General features: G+C 47.1%; 1 protein-coding gene across 6 annotated transcripts in view; it reads left to right on the top strand.

Moving 5' to 3' along the window:
* LOC142820909 (uncharacterized) overlaps positions 1–23838 on the top strand; it is a 105308-nt gene extending 81470 nt beyond the window's left edge. For 4 of the 6 annotated variants that reach the window (XM_075910468.1, XM_075910467.1, XM_075910466.1 and 1 more), the window contains one exon: positions 1614–23838. In XM_075910468.1, coding sequence (XP_075766583.1) covers positions 18064–19206 — 1143 coding nt within the window. In that variant the 5' untranslated portion in view covers positions 1614–18063 and the 3' untranslated portion in view covers positions 19207–23838. The remainder of the gene's footprint in view (positions 1–1613) is intronic. The other 2 variants (XM_075910473.1, XM_075910472.1) reach the window with 1 other exon arrangement.
* Positions 23839–24068: the final 230 nt, after the last annotated feature.

Genomic DNA, 24068 nt, shown 5'->3' with positions numbered 1-24068 from the left:
GGCTTTGTCCAGTGCTTCTGGGAACAAGTAGTAAGGGGGGGAGAAGGCTCACTCAAAGACACTCCGGTAGGCCTGCAAGTTCTCTGCTGGACCCCACTTTGGTCCAAATCAGATTTGTCTTAGTGAGTGTAATCCTGATGTCAGTGAGAAACTTTGTGAAGCTGCAGCAAGCCTTGCTGGAACTGCCTGCTCCTTGGCAGTATTAGCAGGTGACAGACACAGTGTCAGAGTCAGAAATGCGCGTTAGGCAAAACTACAGCCTCTCCTATAAGCTTTGGAGGCAACAGTTCCAGCAGGAATAGGAGCGTGTGGGGATCTTGGCAGCTTACAAATTCACGGGCTGGGCCGGGCCGGGCCTACATGGCTGCTTATTAAACCAGTCTTTTCAATGTTAAAATCCCCCTTTCTGTACAATACCCAACCCCTTGAACTGCGAACATGGCAGCCGCTGAGGGGTTTGGAGGGCGGGGCGGCCGTGCCCCATCACACTGGGATTAAAAGATGTTGCTTCCAAGAAGGTCAGAGCTAGAGGGAAAGAAAGCAACCTGCAGCAAAGGGGGGGAAATGCACAGAAAAAATCATAAGTTATTTAGTCCCTAGAAAGTTGAGCATGGCATATAGGGGATAGGATACTCTTCTGGAGAGTGTGCTGGTAGATCTAATTAACAGGGGACACGCTGCGTAGGATGTGTGGGGCCACTGCTGCACAGGGAGTGGAGAAGCTGAGGTAGTTATTCAGAGATTAGACCCAGGCCTGTGAGATTCTGTAGTGCTGCTGTTGTTTCCAGCCTTAGCCTACCATTGGTTTTGTCACATTTGGACCACAGTAAGGCTATGGACCCAGTAATGTCTAAACTGAATTGCTTTTTTGGGATACCGGAAGTATCCTGAAAAAACAACGCTGTGTCCAAGGATCGTGTCCACTTTTTTGAATTTTTTTTCAAAAGAATGGACACGCTCTTTTGCCATCTCTGTTATCCACATTCTACGAGGAATAAGGGATGGCTTGAAAGAGCACTTTCTTTCGCAATGTAGACGTGCCAAATTTCAAAAGAGACTCTTTCGAAAATAAATCGAAAAAAAGATATGCAATTTGCTTACTGCTAATGTAATTTCTTTTTCCGATTTAACAGTGCAGTCTAGACGTAGTTTAAGAGATGAAGGTCAATTAAGAAAGAGAGAGAGAGAAAAAAATTGTTCTTTCTTTCCCTAATTATGCTCATAAAAGCAATGCTTCAGGCATTCGACCAGTTTAAAAAAACATACGAGCATTAATAAAAAATAACAAAGCATTACAGAGATTGTTCCCTCAGAAGACCTTCCCAGCCCTTGAAAATGACTCCCCCAACTCTCCCAGGACTCACTCCATAACTCCTCTCATATTGTACTGCAAACTTTACAGTTAACACACCACCAAAAAAGCTTTTTAAAACATCCCCACAAGCCATATTTTTAAAAAGCCTAGCAGGACATTATGTAATCCCTGGGGTAGTACAACATTAAGCAGTGAGAAATTGTGGGCCATGCCTATCTGCATTTCTTCTCATGACCCTTCAGCTCTCGTTTTTCTACACAGTTCCTTGATTCCCCACATTGCCCTCTTGTATTGTCAGGGCTGCCTTGGTACACTGTGTGCTCCTCTGTGATACAGCTCAACTACCAGGCACTGTTGGAATTGTCCAGGAGACAAAAAGGTGAGACAGCATTTCACATCGCTGTAACATTGGGTTTGGATAGTTATATTATGATCAGCTCTACAGCTGTGTGGCAGAAGGCAATATTCTTCTTCGGGTAGTGTCCCCATGGGTGCTTCACTGTGGGTGTCAGGTCCCATCCCGGCACTGCAGATCGGAGATCTTCTAGCTGTTGTTTGCCAGACTGTGCATGCGCAGCGGCCATCTTGCGGCTTTTCGCGCCATTTCTAGTCGCGCGGTCCGGCCCGCCAGTTCTCTTAACCATCTTCAGGTACAGACGGAGAAACAGCTCCCTCTCCTGTAGTTTGCTTTACCTGAGAGGAGTAAATCTGTTTTAGTGTAAATAGTTCATAGTTTAGTATCTTAGTTAGTTATATATATATAGATAGATTATTGTTAATAAGTAAAAATAAATAAATACATAAATAAATACTTTTTCTCTCCATAGTTAGTTAGTTAATTTTTACTACAATGCCTGGCTCCCCAGGATTCAAGAGGTGCGTGCTTTGTAAAGACTCCATGCCTGCTTCAGATGGGCATTCGGCGTGCATAAAATGTCTCGGTGAGGGGCACATTCCACAGAAGTGCCCTCACTGTTCAAAGCTAATGGCCAGGGCTCACAGAGACCGCGAAATGCATCTCAAAATGCTTCTTGTTGATAAAGCCCTCACACTGCAGTCAGACCCTCTGGTGGAGGCATCTCGTCATGTCCTAACTAAGGCGGCTTACAAGAAGCTTCCCTCTCCATCCCGCAAGAACCCTGCAAGAACCCACAGAGCATCCACATGGCCTGCCTGCTCTTGCGCAAGGAAATTTATAGTACTGTGTGGTAAGAGAGGGTGTCTTGCGCAAGGGGTACGCTCTTTTCTAACAGGTGTAAGCTCTTGCGCAAGAGGGCAGTGTGGATGCTCAACGAGGATTTCTTGCGCAAGAAACCCCTATGGCTAAAATGGCCATCGGAGCTTTCTTGGGAAAGAGAGCATCCACACTGCCATGGATGCTCTTGCACAAAAGCACAGCTCGCACATGGCAGTGTGGATGTGTTCTTGCCACAGTACTGAGTTCATGTGGCTTATTTGGATGTGCCACTGTGGCACCCAAGTTATTAATAAATATTTTTAAACCTCTACCTTTTCCCTCTGCTGCCATGTCTCCTCCCTTTGCTTCATCATCTCCCCAAGTGCCTGCTGCCCCCCCAACTCCACACCCTCCTCTGCTGTCCTGACTCCTGCCCTTCTCACTGCCTTCAGCCCTATGTGTTCACTTTTTTGATTGTATCCTTTGGTATATATGGTTGTGACAATTTTCTTCCACAATTTGATCTGAGGAAGTGGGTCTGGCCCACGAAAGCTCATCACCTAATAACCATCTTGTTAGTCTTTAAAGTGCTACATAGTCCTGTTTTTTGTTTCAGCTACACCAGACTAACACGGCTACATTTCTATCACCAGCTACAAAGAGATTCCTAAAAGGAATTACCAGGCCTCGCCAGGTGGCAGCGAGCCCTGCTCGCCAGCCGCATGGTTTCGTGCAGTTCTGCACTTTGCTTATGCGCAGATCGCCCCACGCCGGCTCTTCCAGGTTGTAATCTACTCGCCACGAGTGAGTAGATTACATTATTTGTTGAGTCCTGGGAATTACTAACCTCTTCCCTGAATACAAGCGACCTCTGGACTCTTGGAATTTAGAGCTTGTCTTAGATACACTAACGCATCCACCATTTGAACCATTAGCTACATGTGATTTGAATACGCTCGCCATGAAAGTCATATTCCTTTTGGCTATTACCTCCACCAAAAGGGTGGAGGAGTTGGCAGCTCTATTGGCCAAGCCCCCGTATACCATTTGCACTCCTCAGGCGGTTATCCTTTGTCCCCAGCCATCCTTCCTGCCAAAAGTTAATTCCGCCTTCCATATAAATGAACCCATTATATTACCGGTTTTCTATCCAAAACCCCACACCTCGGAACCTCAGGCACGGTTACATTCCCTCGACGTACCTAGGGCCCTTGCTTTTTACATTGACAGAACTCGAGAAGCAAGGAATTCTCAGCACTTGTTCATCTCCATGAACGCTCATTCTAAGGGTTCCCCGCTTTCATCACAGCGAATCACAAAAATAATTATTTCCTGCATAACCCGATGCTACGAACTGCGAACAGCCGCAAGATGGCCGCCGCGCATGCGCGGTCCGACAAACAACAGCTAGAAGATCTCTGATCTGCGGCACTGGGATGGGACCCGACACCCGCAGTGGAGCACCCACGGGGACACACACCTTGAAGAATCATTGTTACTGCACAAGGTGAGTAACTACTTCTTCCATTGTGTTCCCTGTGATAACCAAGGTGTTCCATTTTAGTGCCCCAATGGGAGGAAATATTAAACATTATCTCCTGAGTTAGAACTATAAGTAACCCAGATAATTCCTGTTCATCCAACATCTCCTTGAAAACTGCATGGAGACAAACATAACTACAGCAAGTATTTCCTCTAGCAGTGGCAGGCACACTCTATTGGCCTTGAACTTTTCATGCTTGCCAACGGAGGCTACGTCATGGTTTAACTCTGTAAATTATAATCACATTATAGAAGTCAGGTGCATCATGAAATGTACTTCTGGAAGGTACTCAGAAACCGTAGCGATGGCAGTGGTATAAGAACCTCAAGAGAAAAGAATAGCATAAAAGGACCTTCTTATTTCACATAGCAAGGGATAGCTGAACTGGAACAATCACAAAGGGGATAATTTGCTCTTTTAAGACCCTAAGATAGAAATCATAGCAGGAAAATAGAATTTATCTCCTCACTTGCCTTCCTAGAACCTTCATAGGTCATCTCTGGTCCAACTCGTGCAGCCAATCATACACTGGACCTAATCTCTGATCTAGAGGTCAGAATCAAGGACCACACAACACAGTCACTGTCTTTGGCAGATTCATCACCTCGTTAAGGCAGTAGTCAGAGATTTTCCTGCTCTGGCCTTACATGTATGGAACAGCTTCTATGGAAGACTATTCTGTTATGAACGGTGTAGAGAAAGTAAAGAAAGTTATTTACCGCTTCTCGTGACTTAAAAACCAGGGGTCACATCTTGAAATTAATACACAGTAGGTTTAAAACAAACATAAAGACGTACTTCTTCACACAACACAAAATCAATCTGGGTTCAAAAAAAGAATCAGATATGTTCATTGAGGACAGACTGATCAATGCCAATTAACCAGGATGCACAGGGACACAACTTTGTGCAGTGTGACAGTGGCTAACCCTGACGAACTGTGTGTGGCCAGTGTGCTGGAGGTTCCCCACCCCTGCTCTCTAGCAAGGCTAAAGCTTATTTGTCTGAGACACAAAACTTGCTTGGGGGATGGTCTGTCATTGAAATGAACTCCTCCTGGAACTAACAACCATCCTCCTCCAAATGGAAGGCACATTTCTTTGACCTTGCATTCCCTAATATAGCAGTGTGTGCACATGTGTATTTAACTACCAAAACAAGACACTCCACACGCTTTATCCCCTGGGGAGAGGATGAGAGAACAACCAATGTGTGACAGATGTTAGTCACATTGCTTAATACACGGCTGGACAGCGTTCAGCTACTGCAGTGATGATAATGATGTAAGCATAGAATGGACTCCAATATTTAATAATTGTTATTATTTGAATTGTGGTAACCTCATAGAAAAGGAACATAACAGGATCTTAAAACTTTGCAGCATATCACAATGAGTTCCATGTTGGACCCTAGTTTCTCAATGCATCCTGACTAAGGGAAGGTCAACACTGCAGTGCTATTTCAGGATACCAGAGGTATCCCAAAATAGCTATTCTGCGTCTTAACAATGTCCCCATTATTTCTAAATATAACGGGCTTGCTATTCCGACGTTCCTGTAAACCTCATTCCAGTAGTTCTATAGACAGTGCCAAATTACGAGATAAGCTATTTTGAAATGGACTCAAAATAAGCTACACAACTTGCATAGCCTAAATTGCATAGCTTATTTCAAGCTACAGGTGCAGTGTAGATGCGCCCTGAGGGTCCTGTTGTTAACTCCGTAAGTGAGACAACAAAATCTATATTTACCCCACATTGCAAGGAGTGCTCTGTGGGACTGTCTTCCCTTGGCATTCAAATGAAGGCCCTATTTATTACACTTACTAAGGGAAGGTTAACAAGTGACTTCATCATAACTTGTATATATCTATGCAGGGAGAAGTTATCTGACAGTAAAGGGCTCTTTGGTAGATGTAGGGCTGGTAGCTAACACAGGAACAACTTACCAAATGTAGCCAGGATGCCTTGGTTCTTATCAATTCTTCTCTGTCTCATCACTGGGTGATGTAAGGAGAGGCTCTCTCCCCAGAGCGCTCAGCCCCTGCCTTGTAATTAATCCAAACACAGATTGTCATCATGGGACTTTTGAAAATAACAGCACTGAAATGAAGGTCATTCTTATGACCCATCATGAAACTATGCAGTAATATAATGAGAGGTTAGTCTAAAGGGCTGACCCCAGGACAGGGAGTCACGGTATTCTCATGCTAATCCCCATTCTGACTTACTGTCTGAGATCCCCTCGCCTTGCTTTGCTTCAGTTTCTGCAGCTTACACAATGGATAAGAATAGTGACTGGAAGATAGCTAACATGACACCAATATTTAAAAAGAGCTCCAGAGGTGATCCTGGAAAATACAAACTGGTAGGTCTAATGTCAGTACCAGGCAAATTATTTGAAACTATAGTAAAGAATAAAATTATCAGACACATAGATGAACATAATTTGATGGGGGAAAGTCAGCATGGATTCTGTAAAGGAAAATCATGATTTATTAATCTACTGGAGTTATTTGAGGATATTAACAAGCACGTGGACAAGGGGGATCCACTGGATACTGTGTACTTAGATTTCCAGAAAGCCTTTGACAAGGTCCCTACCCAAAGGCTCTTAAGTAAAATAAGGCTAAGAGAGGATGTCCTCTCATGGATTGATAACTGGTTAAAAGACAGAAAACAAAGGATAGGAATAAATGGTCAGTTTTCAGATTGAAGAGAGGTAACTAGTGGTGTCCCCCAAGGGTCCATCCTGGAACGAGTCCTATTTAACCTGTTTATAAATGATTTGGAGAAAGGAGTAAACAGTGAGGTGGCAAAATTTGCAGATGATACTAAACTGCTCAAGATAGTCAAGATGAAAGCAGAGTGTGAAGAGCTTCAAAAGGATCTCACCAAACTAAGTGAGTGGGCAACAAAATGGCAAATGAAATTTAATATTGATAAATGTAAAGTAATGAACATTGGAAAAAATAATCCCATCTATACATACAGTATGGTGGGGACTAATTTAGCTATTACCACTTGAAAGAGATCTTGGAGACATTGTAGCTAGTTCTCTGAAAACAGCCATTCAGGTGCAGCAGAAGTCAAAAAAGCAAACAGACTATTAGCAATAATTAAAAAAGTGATAGAGAATAAGACAGAGACTATCTTATTGCCTTTATATAAATTCATGGTAAGCCCACATCTTGAATACAGTGTATAGATTTGGTCATCTCATCTCAAAAAAGATCTATTGGCATTGGAAAAGGTTCAGAGACGGGCAACAAAATTATTAGGGGTTTGGAATGAATGCCATATGAAGAGAGATTAAAAAGAATGGTAATTTTCATCTTATAAAAGAGGAGACTAAAGGGAGATACAATAGAGGTCTATAAAATCATGACAGGTATGGAGAATGTGAAGAAGGAAAAATTATTTACTGGTTCCCATAACATAAGAACTAGGGGTCTACAAATGAAATTAATGGGTAGCAGGTTTAATACAAACAAAAGAAAGTTTTTCTTCATGTAGTGCGCAGTCAGCCTGTGGAACTCCAAGTATGTTGTGAAGACCAGGACTTTAACAGGGTTCAAAAAAGAACTAGATAAATTCATGGAGGTTAGTTCCATCAATAGCTATTAGACAGGATGGGTAGGAATGCTGTCTTTATCCTCTGTTTGTCAGAGGCTGGAAATGGATGACAGGAGAGGGATCACTTGATGATTACCTGTTCTGTTCATTCTCTCTGGGGCATTTGGCATTGGTCACTATCAGAAGACAGGATACTGAGTTAGATGGACCTTTGGTCTGACCTAGTATGGTGCTTCTTATGTTCTTATGTAAGAGACTTGACCCCCTTGGCCCTCTGTGAGGTATCAGTGAAAGTTTGTAAAGCTGGTCTGCTAATGGAAATGGTGCATAACGCAAATGGTTAAGCACTGAAATAACCTGCCTAGGGAGTTTGTGGAATCTCCATCAATGGAGATATTTAAGAGCTGGTTAGATAAACATCTGTCAGGGATGATCTAGATCAGGGCTACTCAATATGTGTCCCGTGGGCCACATGTGGCCCACGGCCTCTTTGTTTGCAGCCCACGGTGCAGTTTGGATTTACACGGGGCTTAACACACAGCCCATGGGTGGGAGCCATAACAAAAAATTAAGTCAATATCATGGTCTTCTGTTGAGATGCATTTTAGTAGTTAAATTCCTGGACTGTCATTGCTTATTAAAAGTGCTGTCATATGGGTGGAAATCGGGTAATTATTGCATTTTATTAATATCAGCAGAACTGACTTACATGGGGTCTGTGTGTTGTGTAGTCTTGCCTTAATCTTTGTATTCATGCCCATCAGTGTGAGAGAAGCTATTCACATAGATATTTGCATGTACATGCAACCACACTTATGTTGCAGCCCTCAGCATGTGCCGTATCATTGTGGCCCCCGGGGCTTCCAAAGTTGAGTAGCCCTGATCTAGATGATGTTTGCTTATGACATGAGGGCAGGGCACTGGGCTTGATGTCCTTTCACAGTCTCTTCCAGTTCTAGTATTCTAGGGTTCTATGTTCAGGATCATAAGCTAAAGTGATACTCATATGTCTGCCCACAAGTCCACCCCTGCTGGTTCTGTGCTCAGTTTCAGGATCTAGAGTGAAGCATGCACATCCATCCTGTTCCCATTCCATGCTCAGTACTACAATCTCAAGTGATGTTTTCATGTCCACTTCCTACCCATTTCTTGCTATGTCATGATCTAGAGCGTGGTCACACGTTGACTCCTTGCTGCTCCTTGCTCAGTGTCACAGTTTAGAGTGATGCTGGCATGTCTGTCCCCTGCCCAGTCTGTGCACGGTCATGAGCTGAAGTCATGCACACATTTCTATTCCCTGCTCAGTGTCCTGAGCTTGACTGATACTTTGTATGCCCCACCCTGTCCAATAAATGGCAGGAATCATAATTTATGAGCCCCTAGCTGAAGTTTCTGATGTTATGCAGCATCACAGGTATTTCCAGGCTCCCACAAGCATAGGTGGGGTATTCCTAGAAGCACAGAGGCCTCAGAATCCCAAGCTGCACTCTGGGTGGGACATGCCATTGCTGGTTCCTGATGTGAGAATTAAGCCATGTAGGAAAGGGACACTGTTCCACAGGGCAATGGAAAAAAGAAAGTGACTAAATTCAAAGCGTATGTCTCAGTGTTGAGGAAGTTTACTAGACAGGTTTAAATCTCCACATTTCTGTGGTCCTTCAAAAATGCAGTGAGGCTGGAATGTGTAATGGGAATACTCGGTGGTGAAATGTGCGGCATATTTTCTTTGTTGTAGCTGAGCTGGGGAGTAGAGCCAGGCCAGCCTGACACAGACCCATGCTGGGAGCAGGGCTGTAGCCACAGGGCCAGAGGGACTGAGAAACCGCCCAGGAGCTGGAGGCAGCACAGCAGACTGTGGAGCTGAGAAGCAGGGCAAAGCAGGTGGGACCCTGGATAGAGGCCCAGCATAGAGTGACACCCATGCCAAGAGGCCTGGGGAGAAGGGTCCTGCCACCCAGAGCAAGTGTCTCACCTGCAGCACCCCTGCAGCAGGCAGGGTCTGAGAAAGAGGCCTTGGACCTATGAGGAACAGACTGTGAACTAGGGATGTGACCAGGTAACCGGTTATCCAATTACCCAGTGAGCGTCACTCTTAGTGGGTGGTGTTTACCAGATAATGGTCAACCGGTACCCAAGAGCAGACCCCCCTTCTCCACTCGACCAGGCCCCTGCACAGGGCCAGAAGCAGCAGCCTCCCGCAGGGATGGCAGAGCCCCCCCTGCTGCTCCCCCGGGTTAGAGCAGCCCTCCACCTACCCCTTTTTTAATCAGTTAACCAATTAAACATTACGTTTAGTCAGTTTACCAATTAAATGGGATTTTACATTCTTACTGCATGCCCCTCCCATATCCGGGACTGCACCAGACCTGAGCCTCCCACCTCCAGGCATCCTTTAGAGACGGGATGGGGGTGGTAGCCCCTTCCCCCTGATTGATAGGGGAACATTGCTGGCTGTTCCCCTTTGTCCAAGAGCGAGGGGAAAGTGTACAGTTTGCTGCATTCCTCACTCTGGCTCATGAACCTGGTTCTGCTCCAGCCAGGGGATATGCACACCTTCCCCAGCTGTGCCTTCTGGAGCTGTAGCGGCCTCAAGCTGCTGGGGTGAAAGAGGGCTGGTAGTCCTCTCTCCCCAGGGCAGCCTGCATCCTGAACCTCTCCTCTCCAACCCCACTCCAGAGCAATGGTTTAAATGGAAAAAAAGAAAAGAAAAGAAAAAATAACTGAGTTAAGGACTTGAGCAACCCTGGGCAATTATTGTGATATATAAGTGAGAATGTACTTAGGGTTTCAATTCCAACTAAATAACCTCTGTCCTTTTGTAGTTGTGTTCATGTCTGGGTCTCTTCCCTCCAATTCCTGTTGGAAGCAGTAGTGAACCATGTATTTCCTGCTCCATCTCAACATTCAGTTATCTGATGAGTCATTATTTCAAATACATTAGTCCTACAAATTCATTTTTGAAGAAAATGTCACTTTGATTCAGGGCCTTGCATAAAGTTCTTCCTAACCTAGGTTTTCCGAAATGAAATTCTTTGCAGACTGTTTGTAACCTGCCACAATTCAGAAGTAAGGTTGCACAAAGTAAATTTTTTTATAGTTGTTATAGTAGCACAATTCTGTGTTAGTTATTTACATTCATATCTGCTGTGATTGAGAACAAAAGGTCCATTGTAAACTAGAGTCTAATCAATAGTGAAATACACAAAAAGACAGGGAAGAATTATTGTTTCTTAAATGTATGTGTCCAATTGTATGTTTATTCTCAGATGTTTAAATTCACTTCACTTCTGAGTCAAAGGTCATTCTGAAATTCTTCATATTTATTTTCACAGTATGATGGAATAATCAGAATGGGCTGGTGTTTCTATGTGATAGATCACGTTAACTTACATTACAAACAATCCCTTAGCTTTATCAGAGGTGAATTTTGAAGGAATAATAGCATAAAGCTAAGAGCCTTTTGCCAATAAATCTTAGGAAGCCGATGACCCTGCTGCATGCAGATAAAGTTTGGTGGAAGGATGAGGCAATGAGTATCTGGCCAATGGGCAGGAAGTTTTATGAAAGTGAAGAAAGGGAAAACAAAACTCTGAGGCAAGAAATAAGAAAGGCCTTTAGAGTCAGCAGCAGCAAAAAGCAGAAGTTCTCCATTTGCTGTAGAAACGCTTTCTTTGCACTCTCAGGCCCCAGTCCAGCAAGGCACTTAAGCACATGTCTGATTTTCTGCACATGGATAGAGCCATTAAGATGCACAGAAAATGTGATTCATTCATTGTCCTCACAGGCCTGTAGGAGTTGCCAGGTGGATCAGACCAGAGGTCCATCTGGCTCTGTGTCCTGTCTCTGACCATGACTGGCAGCTTCTGCTTCAGAGGAAGGTGCAAGATGTTGGTGGGGGAGAGGGCTTTTTGTACAATTCATTGTTCTGCCTTGCTGAAATCAAATGTTATGATGGTGTTTAAGTGAGTAACTAGGGAGTCTGTGACCCTTGGCCCATGATGGCTCTCCTCGGGCACCGACTGCTCAGAGGCCGGCCCAGACCAGATTTTCCGGCCAGCACTCCCCAGGGCTGTCGGCCACGGTGGCAGTGGCGCCCTGGCCCGTCTGCTTTGCTCCCTGGCAGCAAGGGACAGCCCCAGCTGTGCCACCTCATGGAGCCAGCCTGCTTGTGCCATCACCAGCCTACAACTGGCGGGCAGCGTGGGACTCCCCAGTGCTCCTCCCCAAGGGCTCCAATCCAGCCTGAGGGTAGCAGGTCCCGGGCGCCTCCCCCAGCGCTGCTGCCACATCCTCAGGCAAGAAAGGGCCCGGGACTTAGGAGGTTTCTTGCCATTTTAGTCACTGAGCCAAAGGGTTTGGTTAACATGTCTGGGCTCAGGCCCCTGTTTCAGCGACGGGTTTTCTTCCCCATTTCTCCCTCTTTTGTTACCAGTCCCTGGATAACTCTCCCTTGCTTGGAGCTGTGGGCTGATTGTGTGGGGGCTCTGCTGAAGCCGGATGGGGGCTGGGCCACTGGGGGCCTCCTGTGGGATCGGAACTGGCACCAGTTGGATGCAGTCAGACGGGGACTGCCACCTGCCCCCCCCCCCTACAGATGGGGTTGGACCGTCAGGGCTGGGGCCTGGCCACCGTAGCCAGATGAATGCAAGCCAAATGGCTGGACCTGAATTGCAGCATCAGAAAAAGCAGCAGGGGGGGACAGGAGGCTCCCCAGGATCTGGTGCTTAAAAGCTGGCTCCCTGCGAGCACCAGCTCCCGCCTGCCCCCTCCCCCTGCTGTGCTGAGACAGAGGTAGGAACGCTAGGAGGAGGGGGGTTCCTGCACGTAACTGTGACGGTTAAGCAGTGAGCCCAGGCTCATCGGTTAACTGTTAATTTGTTACACTATCTGATACTTACGTCAGCACCTGATTAACTCCTGTACTCCTGTACAAGGGTACTGAGTGGCATCTTTAAATGTGTTTGCTACCTATGCCCTTGGGTAACAGAAAAACTGCATTAGCAGTGGTAGCATGACCAGCCCACAGGGAAAATTTCTTCCAACCCCCAATTAGTTAGAGCCTGGTGTGGAAAGTTCAGGCTCTTCTTTCTCTATTGTTGAATACAGCCGCTCTCATGGAGTGTGTCTAGACTACAGGGTTTTGTCGACAAAAGTGGACTTTTGTCGACAAAACTATACCTGCGTCCACACTACCACTGAGTTCTGTCGACATAACGTCGACAGAACTCAGCAGATTTGTTGACGCTGGTAAACCTCATTTTACGAGGCATAACGCCTTCTGTCGACAGACTTTCTGTACTCAATGTAGTCTAGATGCTCTTTGTCGACAGAAGTTTTGTCGACAGTATCTGTCGACAAAACTTCTGTCGACAAAAGCCTGTAGTCTAGACGTACCCATTGTGTCAACTTGCGGCCTATATATAAGCTGGGGTTTTCCACTCCCCCTTGTTTTGGGACAACACGGCTCCCACCCCTACATTTGACGCATCTGTTTGTACCAGGAATGTCTTATCAAACTCGGGTTGGGCCAATATGGGGGCCTGGGCGAGCCACCGTTTCAATTCCTGGAATGCTTCCTCACATTGTCCAGTCCACCGCACCCTCTGGGGCTGCCCCCTCTTTGTTAAGTCTGTTAAGGGTGCCGCTACTGTGGTGAAGTGCAGTATAAACCGTTGGTAATATCCAGCCAGCCCCAGAAATTGGCGTACCTGTTTCTTTGTGGTCGGTGTTCGGTAGTTTCTTACCGCCTCCACCTTGTGTACCTGGGGTTTCAGCTGGCCCCTGCCGACAATGTACCCCAGGTACGTCACCTCTGACCTTCTGAAGGAGCATTTGCTGGGGTTGGGGGCTAACCGTGCTTCCGCTAAAGCCTTCAGGATGGCCCGGATATGCTGTAAGTGTTCTTCCCATGACATACTATAAATGACAATAACGTCGATATAAGCGGCGGCATACATTCGATGGTCGTATAAGATTTTGTCCATTAGACACTGGAATGTCGCAGCCGCTCCGTTTAGTCTGAATAGCATTGTTAAGAAATGGTATAACCCAAAAGGGGTGGCGAAGGCCGTCTTTTCCTAGGAAGCGGGTGTGAGGGGGATTTGCCAATATCCCTTGGTACAGGATTGTGGACAGGTACTGAGCCTTGCCTAGCCTCTCCAGAAGCTCGTCCACTCGGGGCATGGGGTACACGTCAAACCAGGAAATAGCATTGACCCTTCGGAAATCAGTACAAAACCTCAGCGTACTGTCGGTCTTAGGGACTAGGATGGTCGGGCATCTCCACTCGCTTCTGGACTCCCGGATCACCCCCATCTGCAGCATCCTTTGGATCTCTTCCCATACCGGATTCCATAGTTTCTTTGGTAAGGGTCGGAGGGGTTCACGTACCTTCTGCCCTGAGGTCGTCCTGATGTGGTGGCTCGCCCAGGGTGTCCTTCCCGGTTGCTTCTAGAGGACTGCTGTAAACTCCTGAAGTAGGCTCCTCACCTCCTCCTTTTGTTGTGTTGATAGATCAGCTCTGAGGGAGGCATCTTCTGACATCCCCAGGTCCCCTCCCCAGGGTCCTAACTCAGACTCTGCCGGTTCCCGGGTTATCAGCATGCTTTCTTGCGGTTTCCATTTTTTAATAGATTCACGTGGTAGATCTGTGTGCTTTTGCGCTTCCCTGTTAACTTAATTTCATAATTTTCGGGGCCCACTCAATGGAGGACCTCGTATGGCCCTTGCCACTTGGCCATCAACTTGGATTTGGTGGAGGGCAGCAGCAACAGGACCCTCTCCCTAGGCACAAATGTAGGGCCTGTTTCGCCTGGGCCCGCAACCGGTTTTCTTTGGCCAGCTCCCCAGCTACCCTTAACTTCTTTCTCCGGTCCAGGATGTATGGGATCGTTCCCTTAACCTGCGAATCCTGCCCCTCCCAGTTTTCTTTTAGTAGAAAGAAAACTACTTTCTTTTAGGAGCTGTCTTCCGTATAACGACTCAAAAGGGGAGAAGCTGGTGGAGGCCTGTGGTACTTCCCTGATTGCAAAGAGAAGGGCCGGTAAAAAGATGTCCCAATCTTTCGGGTCTAGGTCTACAAACTTTCGTAACATCCCCTTCAGGGTCCTATTAAAACGTTCCACGAGTCCATCCGTTTGTGGATTATACACCGAGGTGTGGATAGTTTTCACTCGCATTAAGCTGCACATCTCCACCATCACCCGCCCCGACACATTGGGACTCTGGTCATTTAATATTTCTTGGGGGATCCCTACCCTCGAAAATATTTTGACCAGCTCGATTGCTAACGTAGTGACTTGAGTATTCCTGACGGGGACCGCTTCTGGGTACCTCGTAGCATAGTCTAGTAGGACCATATATACTGATTCCCTTTCCGGGATCTCTCCAACAGGCCGACTAAGTCCAAAGCTATTCTTTTAAACGGAACATCGACCACGGGTAGGGAACTAACGGGGCCTTTGGCACCGCCTTCCCTCCTGCCTTCTGGCACTCTGGGCAGGATTCACAAAAGTCTTTCACCGCCCTATACACGCCCGTCCAAAAAAACCGTTGGAGAATCCTTTGCAAAGTTTTTTCCTGTCCTAAATGTCCCGCCCAAGGTTTGGCATGGGCCAAGTCCATCACCTGCCATTGGAACCGTGTGGGCACTAACAACTGCTGAGTCTCTTCGTCCTTCTTCAGCCACTTCTCTGCTCTATACAGCAGGTTGGCTCTTACCTCAAATCGGGACCCTTCTCCCTGGGGTGTACCAACTTGTGCCCACGCATGCATCAGGGATGGATCCTCTCACTATTCCCACAGGAAGTCGCCTTCAGTTTCCAGCTCCTCCAGCCTTGAGGTGGCGGGGCATGCCTCGGCGACCCGAACTTCTGGGGACTTCTCGTCTGGTCGGGGAACAAGTCGCCGAACGGGCGCCTTTTGCTCGGCCCTTCCCCATTTCTCTATTAGGCAGCAGAATCCAGGCCAGTCTCGTCCCAGCACCACTGGGTATGCCAGTTTCAGGGCTACTGCCACCCAGCAATTCTCTTTCCTTATCCCATCCGCTATCCATACCTACCACGTGGGATAATTTTGAATGTCCCCGTGGATACACTGCATAGCGACGGGTCGCCTGTTCCGGCCCCCCTCTGGTAGGAGTCCCGCTTGCACTGTAGTCTGGTTGCACCCCGAGTCTATTAGGGCCAGTACCCCTTTCCCCTCCAGGCTTACCTGGACGGTTATCTTGTTGAGGTCACACCGCCAGGCTCTTCAGTCCGCTGCCATCATCCGTCCGTACAAGCAGTCCATAAAGGGGCAATCATGTTTAAAGTGCCCCTCCTGTCCGCACTCATAAGAGGCACCCCATTTCTCCGGCTCCCGTGGGCTGGGTCTTGCTCCCTCCGTTGGTTGGGGAACCTCCTCTCCCAGGTGCTCCATGGCTCTGGGCTGCAACACCTCTCCCTCTCCCTTCCAGGGCATCAGGGTTGGGGTCCACACTCCCTGGCGTTTTATAGGACGGACTCGCCCACTCACCAGTTTCGTACCTGGGCCTTCTCGTACATCTTTGACCCTGCCTTCATCGCCGTCGGCAGCCATATAATTCTCCAGGATGACTATGGCTTCCCCGAGCATCAAAGGCTGGTGTCTTCAGACCCACATCCTGCCATCCACTGGTATAATTTGTAAAAACTGGTCTAGCACGATCATCTCCACTGTTTGTGTGGTTGATTTCTTCTCTGGCTCTAACCATTGGGTGGCTGCCTCTCTAAGCCTCTGGACAATGGCCCGAGGGCGTTCTCCCGGTCGATACTTCTCTGCCCAGAACCACTGTCTGTAAGTCTCCGGGGTCACTCCTGCCTGATCTAGAATGGCCTCGTTAACTTTGTGGTAATGCAAAGAGTCCCGGGCGAACAGACCTCTATACGCCAATTGGGCCGGGCCTGTGAGGTACAGGGCTATCAAGGTGGCCCGATGTTCTTCTTCGAGTGGCCCCATGGGTGCTCCACTCCAGGTGTCGGGTCCCGTCCCGGCGCCACGAATTGGAGAACTATCAGAGCCATGGTCCGCCGGACCGTGCATGCGTGGCTGCCCGAGGCGGCGTTCGTGCCTTTGATGTGTTGTGCGTGGTCCGGCTTGCTCAGTTCCTCTCAACTGCCCTCAGTCGCGGACGAGAGCTCCTGTTTGTCAGTTTCACTTCGCAGTGGCTTTTCAAAGAAGCCTTCACATTTGTAAATAGTTCAGAGCCTGCTTAGTTATTTAGTTCTTGTTGGTTTCTAGTTTAAAAAAAAGAGAGAAAGAAAAGAGAAGAAGAAAGAAGGAAAGTTTCTCTCAGACTGCGACTATCTATAAAAAAAAATAAAATAAAATTAAAAAAAAAGGGGGAAACGGACTGGATCTCACAGCAAGTTAAGGAGACAAGCGGAGGAGAGACTACTCAATTTCTCCCTCCTCCTTAATTCACCATGCCAGGATCCCTCGGTTTTAAAAAATGCTCCATCTGCCGGAAACCTATGCCGGTATTGGACGGTCATGATTCTTGCGTGAGGTGCCTGAGTGAGACGCATATCCCCCAGAAGTGCACTCACTGCAGTAAGTTAACGGCGAGGGCTCGTAAGGATCGAGATTTGTGCCTCAAACTCATCCTTTATGGCAAGGCGCTGGAGTCCGATGACGTACCTGCCTCTGGCATAGCGGTTCAGAAACGGCAGGCAACGTCTCCTGGGACGACCGTTACTAAAAAATCTAAGCCGTCCCCAGCGCGATCCCTCCCTGCTACCACCAATGTCAAATGCCCTGACAAATCATCGGGGTACCTGCCCCAGGGCACCAACGAGCTCCTAGAGTGAGGAGATCGCCTGAGCCAGGACTACAAGTGACAGCAGCACCGGCTCCGGCAATAGTTCAGAAGCCGGCATCAGCGGGAGCGCGCAAGCCGGCACCGCCAACAGCTGCTCTAGCGGCACCGGCTGGGGCGCTTTTAAACCCCCCGGTGCCGAGCCGGCAAACGTCCCAAGTGGCGCCACAGGCATACTCTGATCTGTCGGCACTGGGCTTATCCTCGGCACCGCCAACACTGCCCCCATGTGGCTCTCCATCGGCACTGCAGCCAGGCTCAGCCCCGAGCTCTCCACCAGCAGCTGAAATTGACAAGGCTTCATTGCCTTGTAAAGCTGCAGGGAAAGAAATCTACAGGGCTTTGTCCCCATCGCCTACCTTCTCCCCGGGACCGTCCCCTTCTCCACCGAGATACCGACAGCACCGGGACTATAGCCTCTCGCCTTCTTACCAACTACTTACAAGACCCTCACGGGGGGACACAGTTTATATAGAATCAAGACACTCGCTATCGCGTTCTCGCTCCCCCAGGAGGTCACCAAGGCACAGATCACCGAGACGGTCATCATGTTGCATCTACTACATCCGCAGTTCAAGATCTTCCAGATATTCTTCGCCAGTGCGGTCAGACCACTGCTATGGCCGCTACCACAGGGATGATTATGACTGCCCCCGCCCTGGCCATGCTACCCTATCCTATAGAGGCTCTTCATGTTCCTGTTCATTGCCCAGTGTTTTCTTCGCCTCCATCAGAAAACGTAACCATCCATCAGGATCATTCGGAACCAGAAGAGGGCCAATTGTCCGATGCAGAAGATCCTCAACCACACATCCCCCCAGCCGACTGTTCCTCCTCTTCTCCGGATGAGGCAGTGATTCCAGAAGATGCCCCTCTCTTGCATGACTTGAAGCAGTTCCAGGATCTGTTCAAGAGAGTCACGAACACACAGGAGATACAATTAATGGATGTACCAGTAAAGAAACATCGTCTTTTAAAAAATCTACGGCAACAACAGCGGGCAAAGATCGCCCTTCCTACTGATGAGGCCATCATGGAGGAGGCAGACGAAATATGGCAGACCCCTACATCAGCTGCCCCAGCTAGTAAGAGGGTTAATAGAAAATATTTTGTACCTGCTAAAGGACTAGATTTCCTTTTCAACCGTCCTCAACCCAATTCCCTTGTTGTTGATGTGGTACAACGTAGAGCTAAAGCTCCCCAATATAAAAATGCATTCCAAGACAAGGATAATAAAAAATTGGACGTTTTTGGAAGAAAGGTTTACTCTTCGGCTACATTATTGTTACGAATTGCAAACTATATGGCCCACCTTTCTAACCACAATTTTGATAATTACTTGAAATTTACAGAGCTACTACAATATCTCCCTGATGCCAAGAAACCCTTGCTGAAGGCCATAGTCCAAGAAGGATATATAGCCTGTAATACTACTTTGCAGATGGCCATGGACGTGGCCGACACGGCTGCATGGGCCATGGCTACGGGGCTCGCAATGAGACGGTCTTCCTGGTTATCATCTGCAGGAGCCCCACGGGAGCTTCAAAATAAAGTTGAAGACCTACCCTTTGATAAGCAAAAGCTCTTCGCTAGTAACACCGACGAAGTTCTCCATTCTGGCAAAGACTCCCGTACCACTTTACATACCTTGGGAATGTACACACCTCGCTATAAGTGTAAGCGCTACTACCCTTACCAACGTAGGTACGATTATGCGTTCAATAAGAATCAACCGCGTACCCAAGATGATCAGCGTTTCTGACAGCGTCCTCAACATAAGAGATCTCAACCGAACCGTTTGTCCAGTCAGCCTGCTCAAAAGCAGCAGATTTGACTTTTCTGTCGACGATACAAGCACGACTCCCACGTTCAACATACCACAAAATTCTTTTCATCTGTTTCATCATCGCTTAAAACAGTACCATCTTCACTGGTCCAATATCACTGCGGACAAGTGGGTACTGGAAGTGGTACAATCTGGTCTCTCCATCCCCTTTCTATCCATTCCCCCTACCATCCCTCCTACGCCGTCCCTTTTCAGGGACCCCTCTCACAAGCATTTGCTGAAGCAAGAAGTTCAGCACCTTCTAAATATCGGTGCAATAGAGAGGGTACCAAGTCAGTTTCGGGGGAAAGGATTCTATTCCTGGTATTTTCTTACCCCGGAGAAGACAGGAGGATGGAGACCCATTTTGGACCTGTGCAGGTTAAACTGTTATCTCAGGAAACACCGTTTCAAGATGGTGACCCTAAATGCCATCATCCCGTCGTTGAACAAGGGGGACTGGTTTGCAGTCCTCGACCTGCAAGATGCCTACTTCCACATAGCAATCCATGTGGCACACAGGCATTTTCTCCATTTCCAGCTAGGCTGAGAACATTTCCAATACAGAGTACTACCTTTTGGATTGGCATGCGCACCCAGAGTTTTCACGAAAACCTTAGCGGTAGTGGCTGCCCACTTGTGCAGACTGGGAGTGACAATTTTCCCATACTTGGAAGATTGCCTCATAAGAGGCCAAACATATTCAGAGGCCGAACACATGGTGACAACAGCCTTTCGGGTCTTTCACTCTCTGGGTCTCCTCATAAACATGCAGAAATCCTTGCCAGAACCGACACAAGATCTGATTTTCATAGGGGCAAGGCTCGACTCAAAAACAGGGCACCGCTGTAGCTACCCATTCAAAAGTTACTAGGAATGCCTCGGGATCATTCCTGGGGCCCATCTTCATGAGTCTAAGAGGCAGCATTAGGATGGAATTGGTCCCCAGTCCCTCGACTGGCAAGCTGGTGGGGCTCACTCCGGGTGCTGTAACCCACTGCTTGGACCACTGCTCCTGCTGCTTCTGCTGATGCTCCATTAATTCCCGTACCAACTGCTGCTGCTCCCTCTGCTGGCTAGACATTTGCTACAGCAACTGTGTCTGCAGCTGCTGTTGCTGTCGCTGACTCTCGGTCAGCCATTCTAGCAGTTTCCCCAGATCCGTGTCTATTTCCCTCTTATTTGCCCTCACCAACAAAAAAAATTGTATTTATCTATCATAAAAAAAAATCTTTTTTTTTCCTTTTTTTTTTTACCGTACCCACATTCTCCACCAGTGTGGCAAATTCAGGTGTAGGGGCTAGCAGCCGTCCCCTTACTCCTTCCCCCTTGCCTCTGTCTTCCCCTTTCTGTTCACCCCACTCCACCTAGTATTCCCATTTAATGTGCCCGTGTCCCAATGTCACCAGAGTTCCGTAAGTCCCGGCACTGCAGTCCTTGGCCGTTCGTGCCCACTTGTGGGGTTGCCACCCAGCTCCGTCCTCCGAGCTCCCCGTCAGACCTTGCTGCTCTTCCCGGCTGGTCAGGTGTCTGGACGCTCCTGCGAGAGAGAACACAACCAGCTCCTACTCTCCCCTTACACCACCCCCCCTTTTTGAAATGTCTGTGCTGCGCTACTCAGTGTCCCCACACCCCCAAGGCCCGGAGGCTCCTGGGTCCTAGCACCGCTGGGTTCGGGCAAGATGGCGCCCACACATGCGTGGCAGGCCCAGCATTCGCTGGCTGGCGCGCTTTGAACCATCGCGTCTGGGCAGTTCGTAGTACGGGGATCCCGATCCCTGTCACGCCTGGGTCATACTCTGAGGCAGAAGTAGTGACATCCTTTCCTGAACTATTGTTTATCTTTAACATTTGCTATTATAAATCTGGATTAATTTGTGTCAATATAAATATGTAATCCTTTTTGAGTCCTCTGATACAGAGGCAGCAGCGTGGGGAAGTAGGGGGCTCCCTGGGAGTGGGCCTGAGTACACTGGCTGCTGGCCCTGCCCCTGGGGACTATAGAAAAGTCAAGTAAGCAATAGGAATTAATGCGGTTACTCAACTATTCAATTAACCGATATCTGACATCCCTTCTGGTTACTGCAAACCAGCAATAAATACCTCCATACGCTGCTTCTCGGACTTTCTCTTGGTAAGAATTTGTGTACGGGCACAGAACTTAATTGCTACTGAAGTAAAACTTCTAAATGAGAACAGTAAATTCCAGCAGCTCCCAGCAGCCACTTACTCGACAGTAGATACATGAATGAATAGAAGCTCGAAGGGGATTTGGCTGTGTTACCAAAGCATCTGTGGAAATGAGACTTTCTTCTCACAGAGACATTTTTCTAGGCAAGATTGTGTTTTAATTAGAGACATTCATCATGGTTCAGAGTTTGTATTTCATGCGTCTTTAGCAGCCTTCCAAGAGGAAGGCTAGAGATCAGTTTATTCTCCCATACAAGCTTCTTGGGGCTGCTGATCTGAGGGCCCCACATGATATAAACAGATAGGACCATGAGACATGAGTGAACCGCCCATTGAGAGGGAATCAATTATAGGGCATTTTTCTGGAGTAAATACAATCACTTTAAGTTAAACAATAATGTACATGTCAAAAGAAAATGAATAAAATGTCCATCAGACAGACTCCTTAGAAACACTGTGTCCTCTGAGCAGAAAGAGAGAAAATTTAAATCCTCTGTGAAACATATAGTTAATCTGCAGTTCTTAAGTAACTGCTGTGTTCTACAAGTAACATGTCAGAAATGGCTAAGAGTCCATGCACAAAAGGGGAGGTTAATGGATGGAACAGCACAAATGTTAGGCTTCAGTGACAGCATATGCTCATTAGCTGCTGTGTGGGCTTAGATACATGTCCCTAGTGTCCATTACAAGGTGGCCTCGTAGTAAGTGGTAAACAGACACAAGTCTGAAGTACTAGAAAGCTAATTATATTAAAAAAGGTTGACTCTAAGCTAGAGGGAGAGGTAGATATGTTGGAGGGCAGGGATAGGGTCCAGAGTGACCTGGACAGATTAGAGGATTGGGCCACAAGAAATCTGATGAGGTTCAACAAGGACAAGTGTAGAGTCCTGCACTTGGGACGGAAGAATCCCAAGCATTGGTACAGGCTGGGGATCAAATGGCTAAGGACCTGGGGGTTACAGTGGATGAGAAGCTGGATATGAGTCAACAGGGTGCCCTTGTAGCCAAGAAGGCTAATGGCATATTGGGTTGCATTAGGAAGAGCATTGCCAGCAGATCTAGAGAAGTGATTATTCCCCTTTATTCGGCTCTGGTGAGGCTACATCTGGAGTATTGTGTCCAGTGCTGGGCCCCCCACTACAGAAAGGATGTGGACGCATTGGAGAGGGTCCAGCGGAGGGCGACGAAAACGATTAGGGGACTGGAGCACATGACCTACAAAGAGAGGCTGAGGGACTTGGGTTTGTTTAGTCTGCAGAAGAGCGGAGTGAGGGGGGATTTGAAAGCAGCCTTCAACTTCCTGAAGGGGGTTCCAGAGAGGATAGAGAGAGGCTGTTCACGGTAGTGACGGATGGGAAAACAAGGAGCAGTGGTCTCAAGTTACAGTCGGGGAGGACTAGGTTGGATATTAGGAAAATCTATTTCACTAGGAGGGTGGTAAAGTACTGAATGGGTTACCTAGGGAGGTAGTGGAATCTCCATCCCTAGGGGTGTTTAAGTCCCGGCTTGACAAAGCCCTGGCTGGGTTGATTTAGTTAGGATTGGTCCTGCTTTGGGCAGGGGGCTGGGCTTGATGACTCCTGAGGTCTCTTCTAGCGCTAGGATTTTATGATTCTAGGTTCAGAGTCCAAAATGTCTTAATTCACAGGTGCTAGTCATCTGTATTACATATGTTGCCTAATCTACAGAACCATTTTACCTAAAATGAGTATACATGGTTAATAAAAAAACTTTATTTTTTAAAAAGAAGCCACCATCAGGTTTTTGTCCAGCAAAGCTCTGCAAAAAATGTTTGAAATGAGGAATAAATCTCATCCAGCATAATCTGGAAAAATCTATCTGGTGAAAATAAATGTATTAACTGAAAGTGTTATTTCTGCGTTTGCTAGTGGGCATGTTGCTGAAAAATGACATGGCGCCACTTATGTTTGCTTAATGTCTAGTTTTTATCCTGCATCAAAATAAAAAGAAATGCCCCCTTGTACAATATTGAATCTTTATTTCAGTATCATACAGTAATGTTCTTCCTCTCTGATTGTTTAACTCATTTTATAGCTAGATGCAATGTTCCCTCTACTCTTTTCCATTCATGTGCTGATTTTTTTCCATCCATGTGTGGAATTAATTTATGTGCACTGATACATGCGCAAATTGCACTACCACAGAAATACAGAACCTAGCGTTGGGCACTCTCCTAATCAGCTGGTTAGCATATGAATTTCTCCTGAGAAGCCATGCAAGCATACAGTTTACAGAGAACACTGGCTAGGTGGAATGTGGCTAGCATGAGGAATTGTGCCTCATAGAGCAGGGAATTAGAAGTCAGACTTGCTACTTGATCCAAGCAAGTCTTGGTGCCTCAGTATTCTCCTTATGAATTATTACCTCAATTTTATAACCAAATCACGGGGGGTGGGTCAGAATTTAAAGTACCAGATTATTAATTAGATTGTAATATTTTACTCTTCCTGTTCTGCCCCTTTCCTTTTAGTCCTCTTTCATTATCACCTTTTGTTCTGGTTCTGTATTATAATTTTTATTGAAAAGCATATTTGGTGTTCAGCCTCTGAAGACAGTTGATGATGTTTGTATTCACATGTTCTTTCAGT

This window comes from Pelodiscus sinensis, chromosome 27 (genome assembly GCF_049634645.1).
Source record: "Pelodiscus sinensis isolate JC-2024 chromosome 27, ASM4963464v1, whole genome shotgun sequence".
NCBI classification, from domain to species: domain Eukaryota; kingdom Metazoa; phylum Chordata; order Testudines; family Trionychidae; genus Pelodiscus; species Pelodiscus sinensis.
This window is presented reverse-complemented; position numbering and strand designations above follow the sequence as displayed.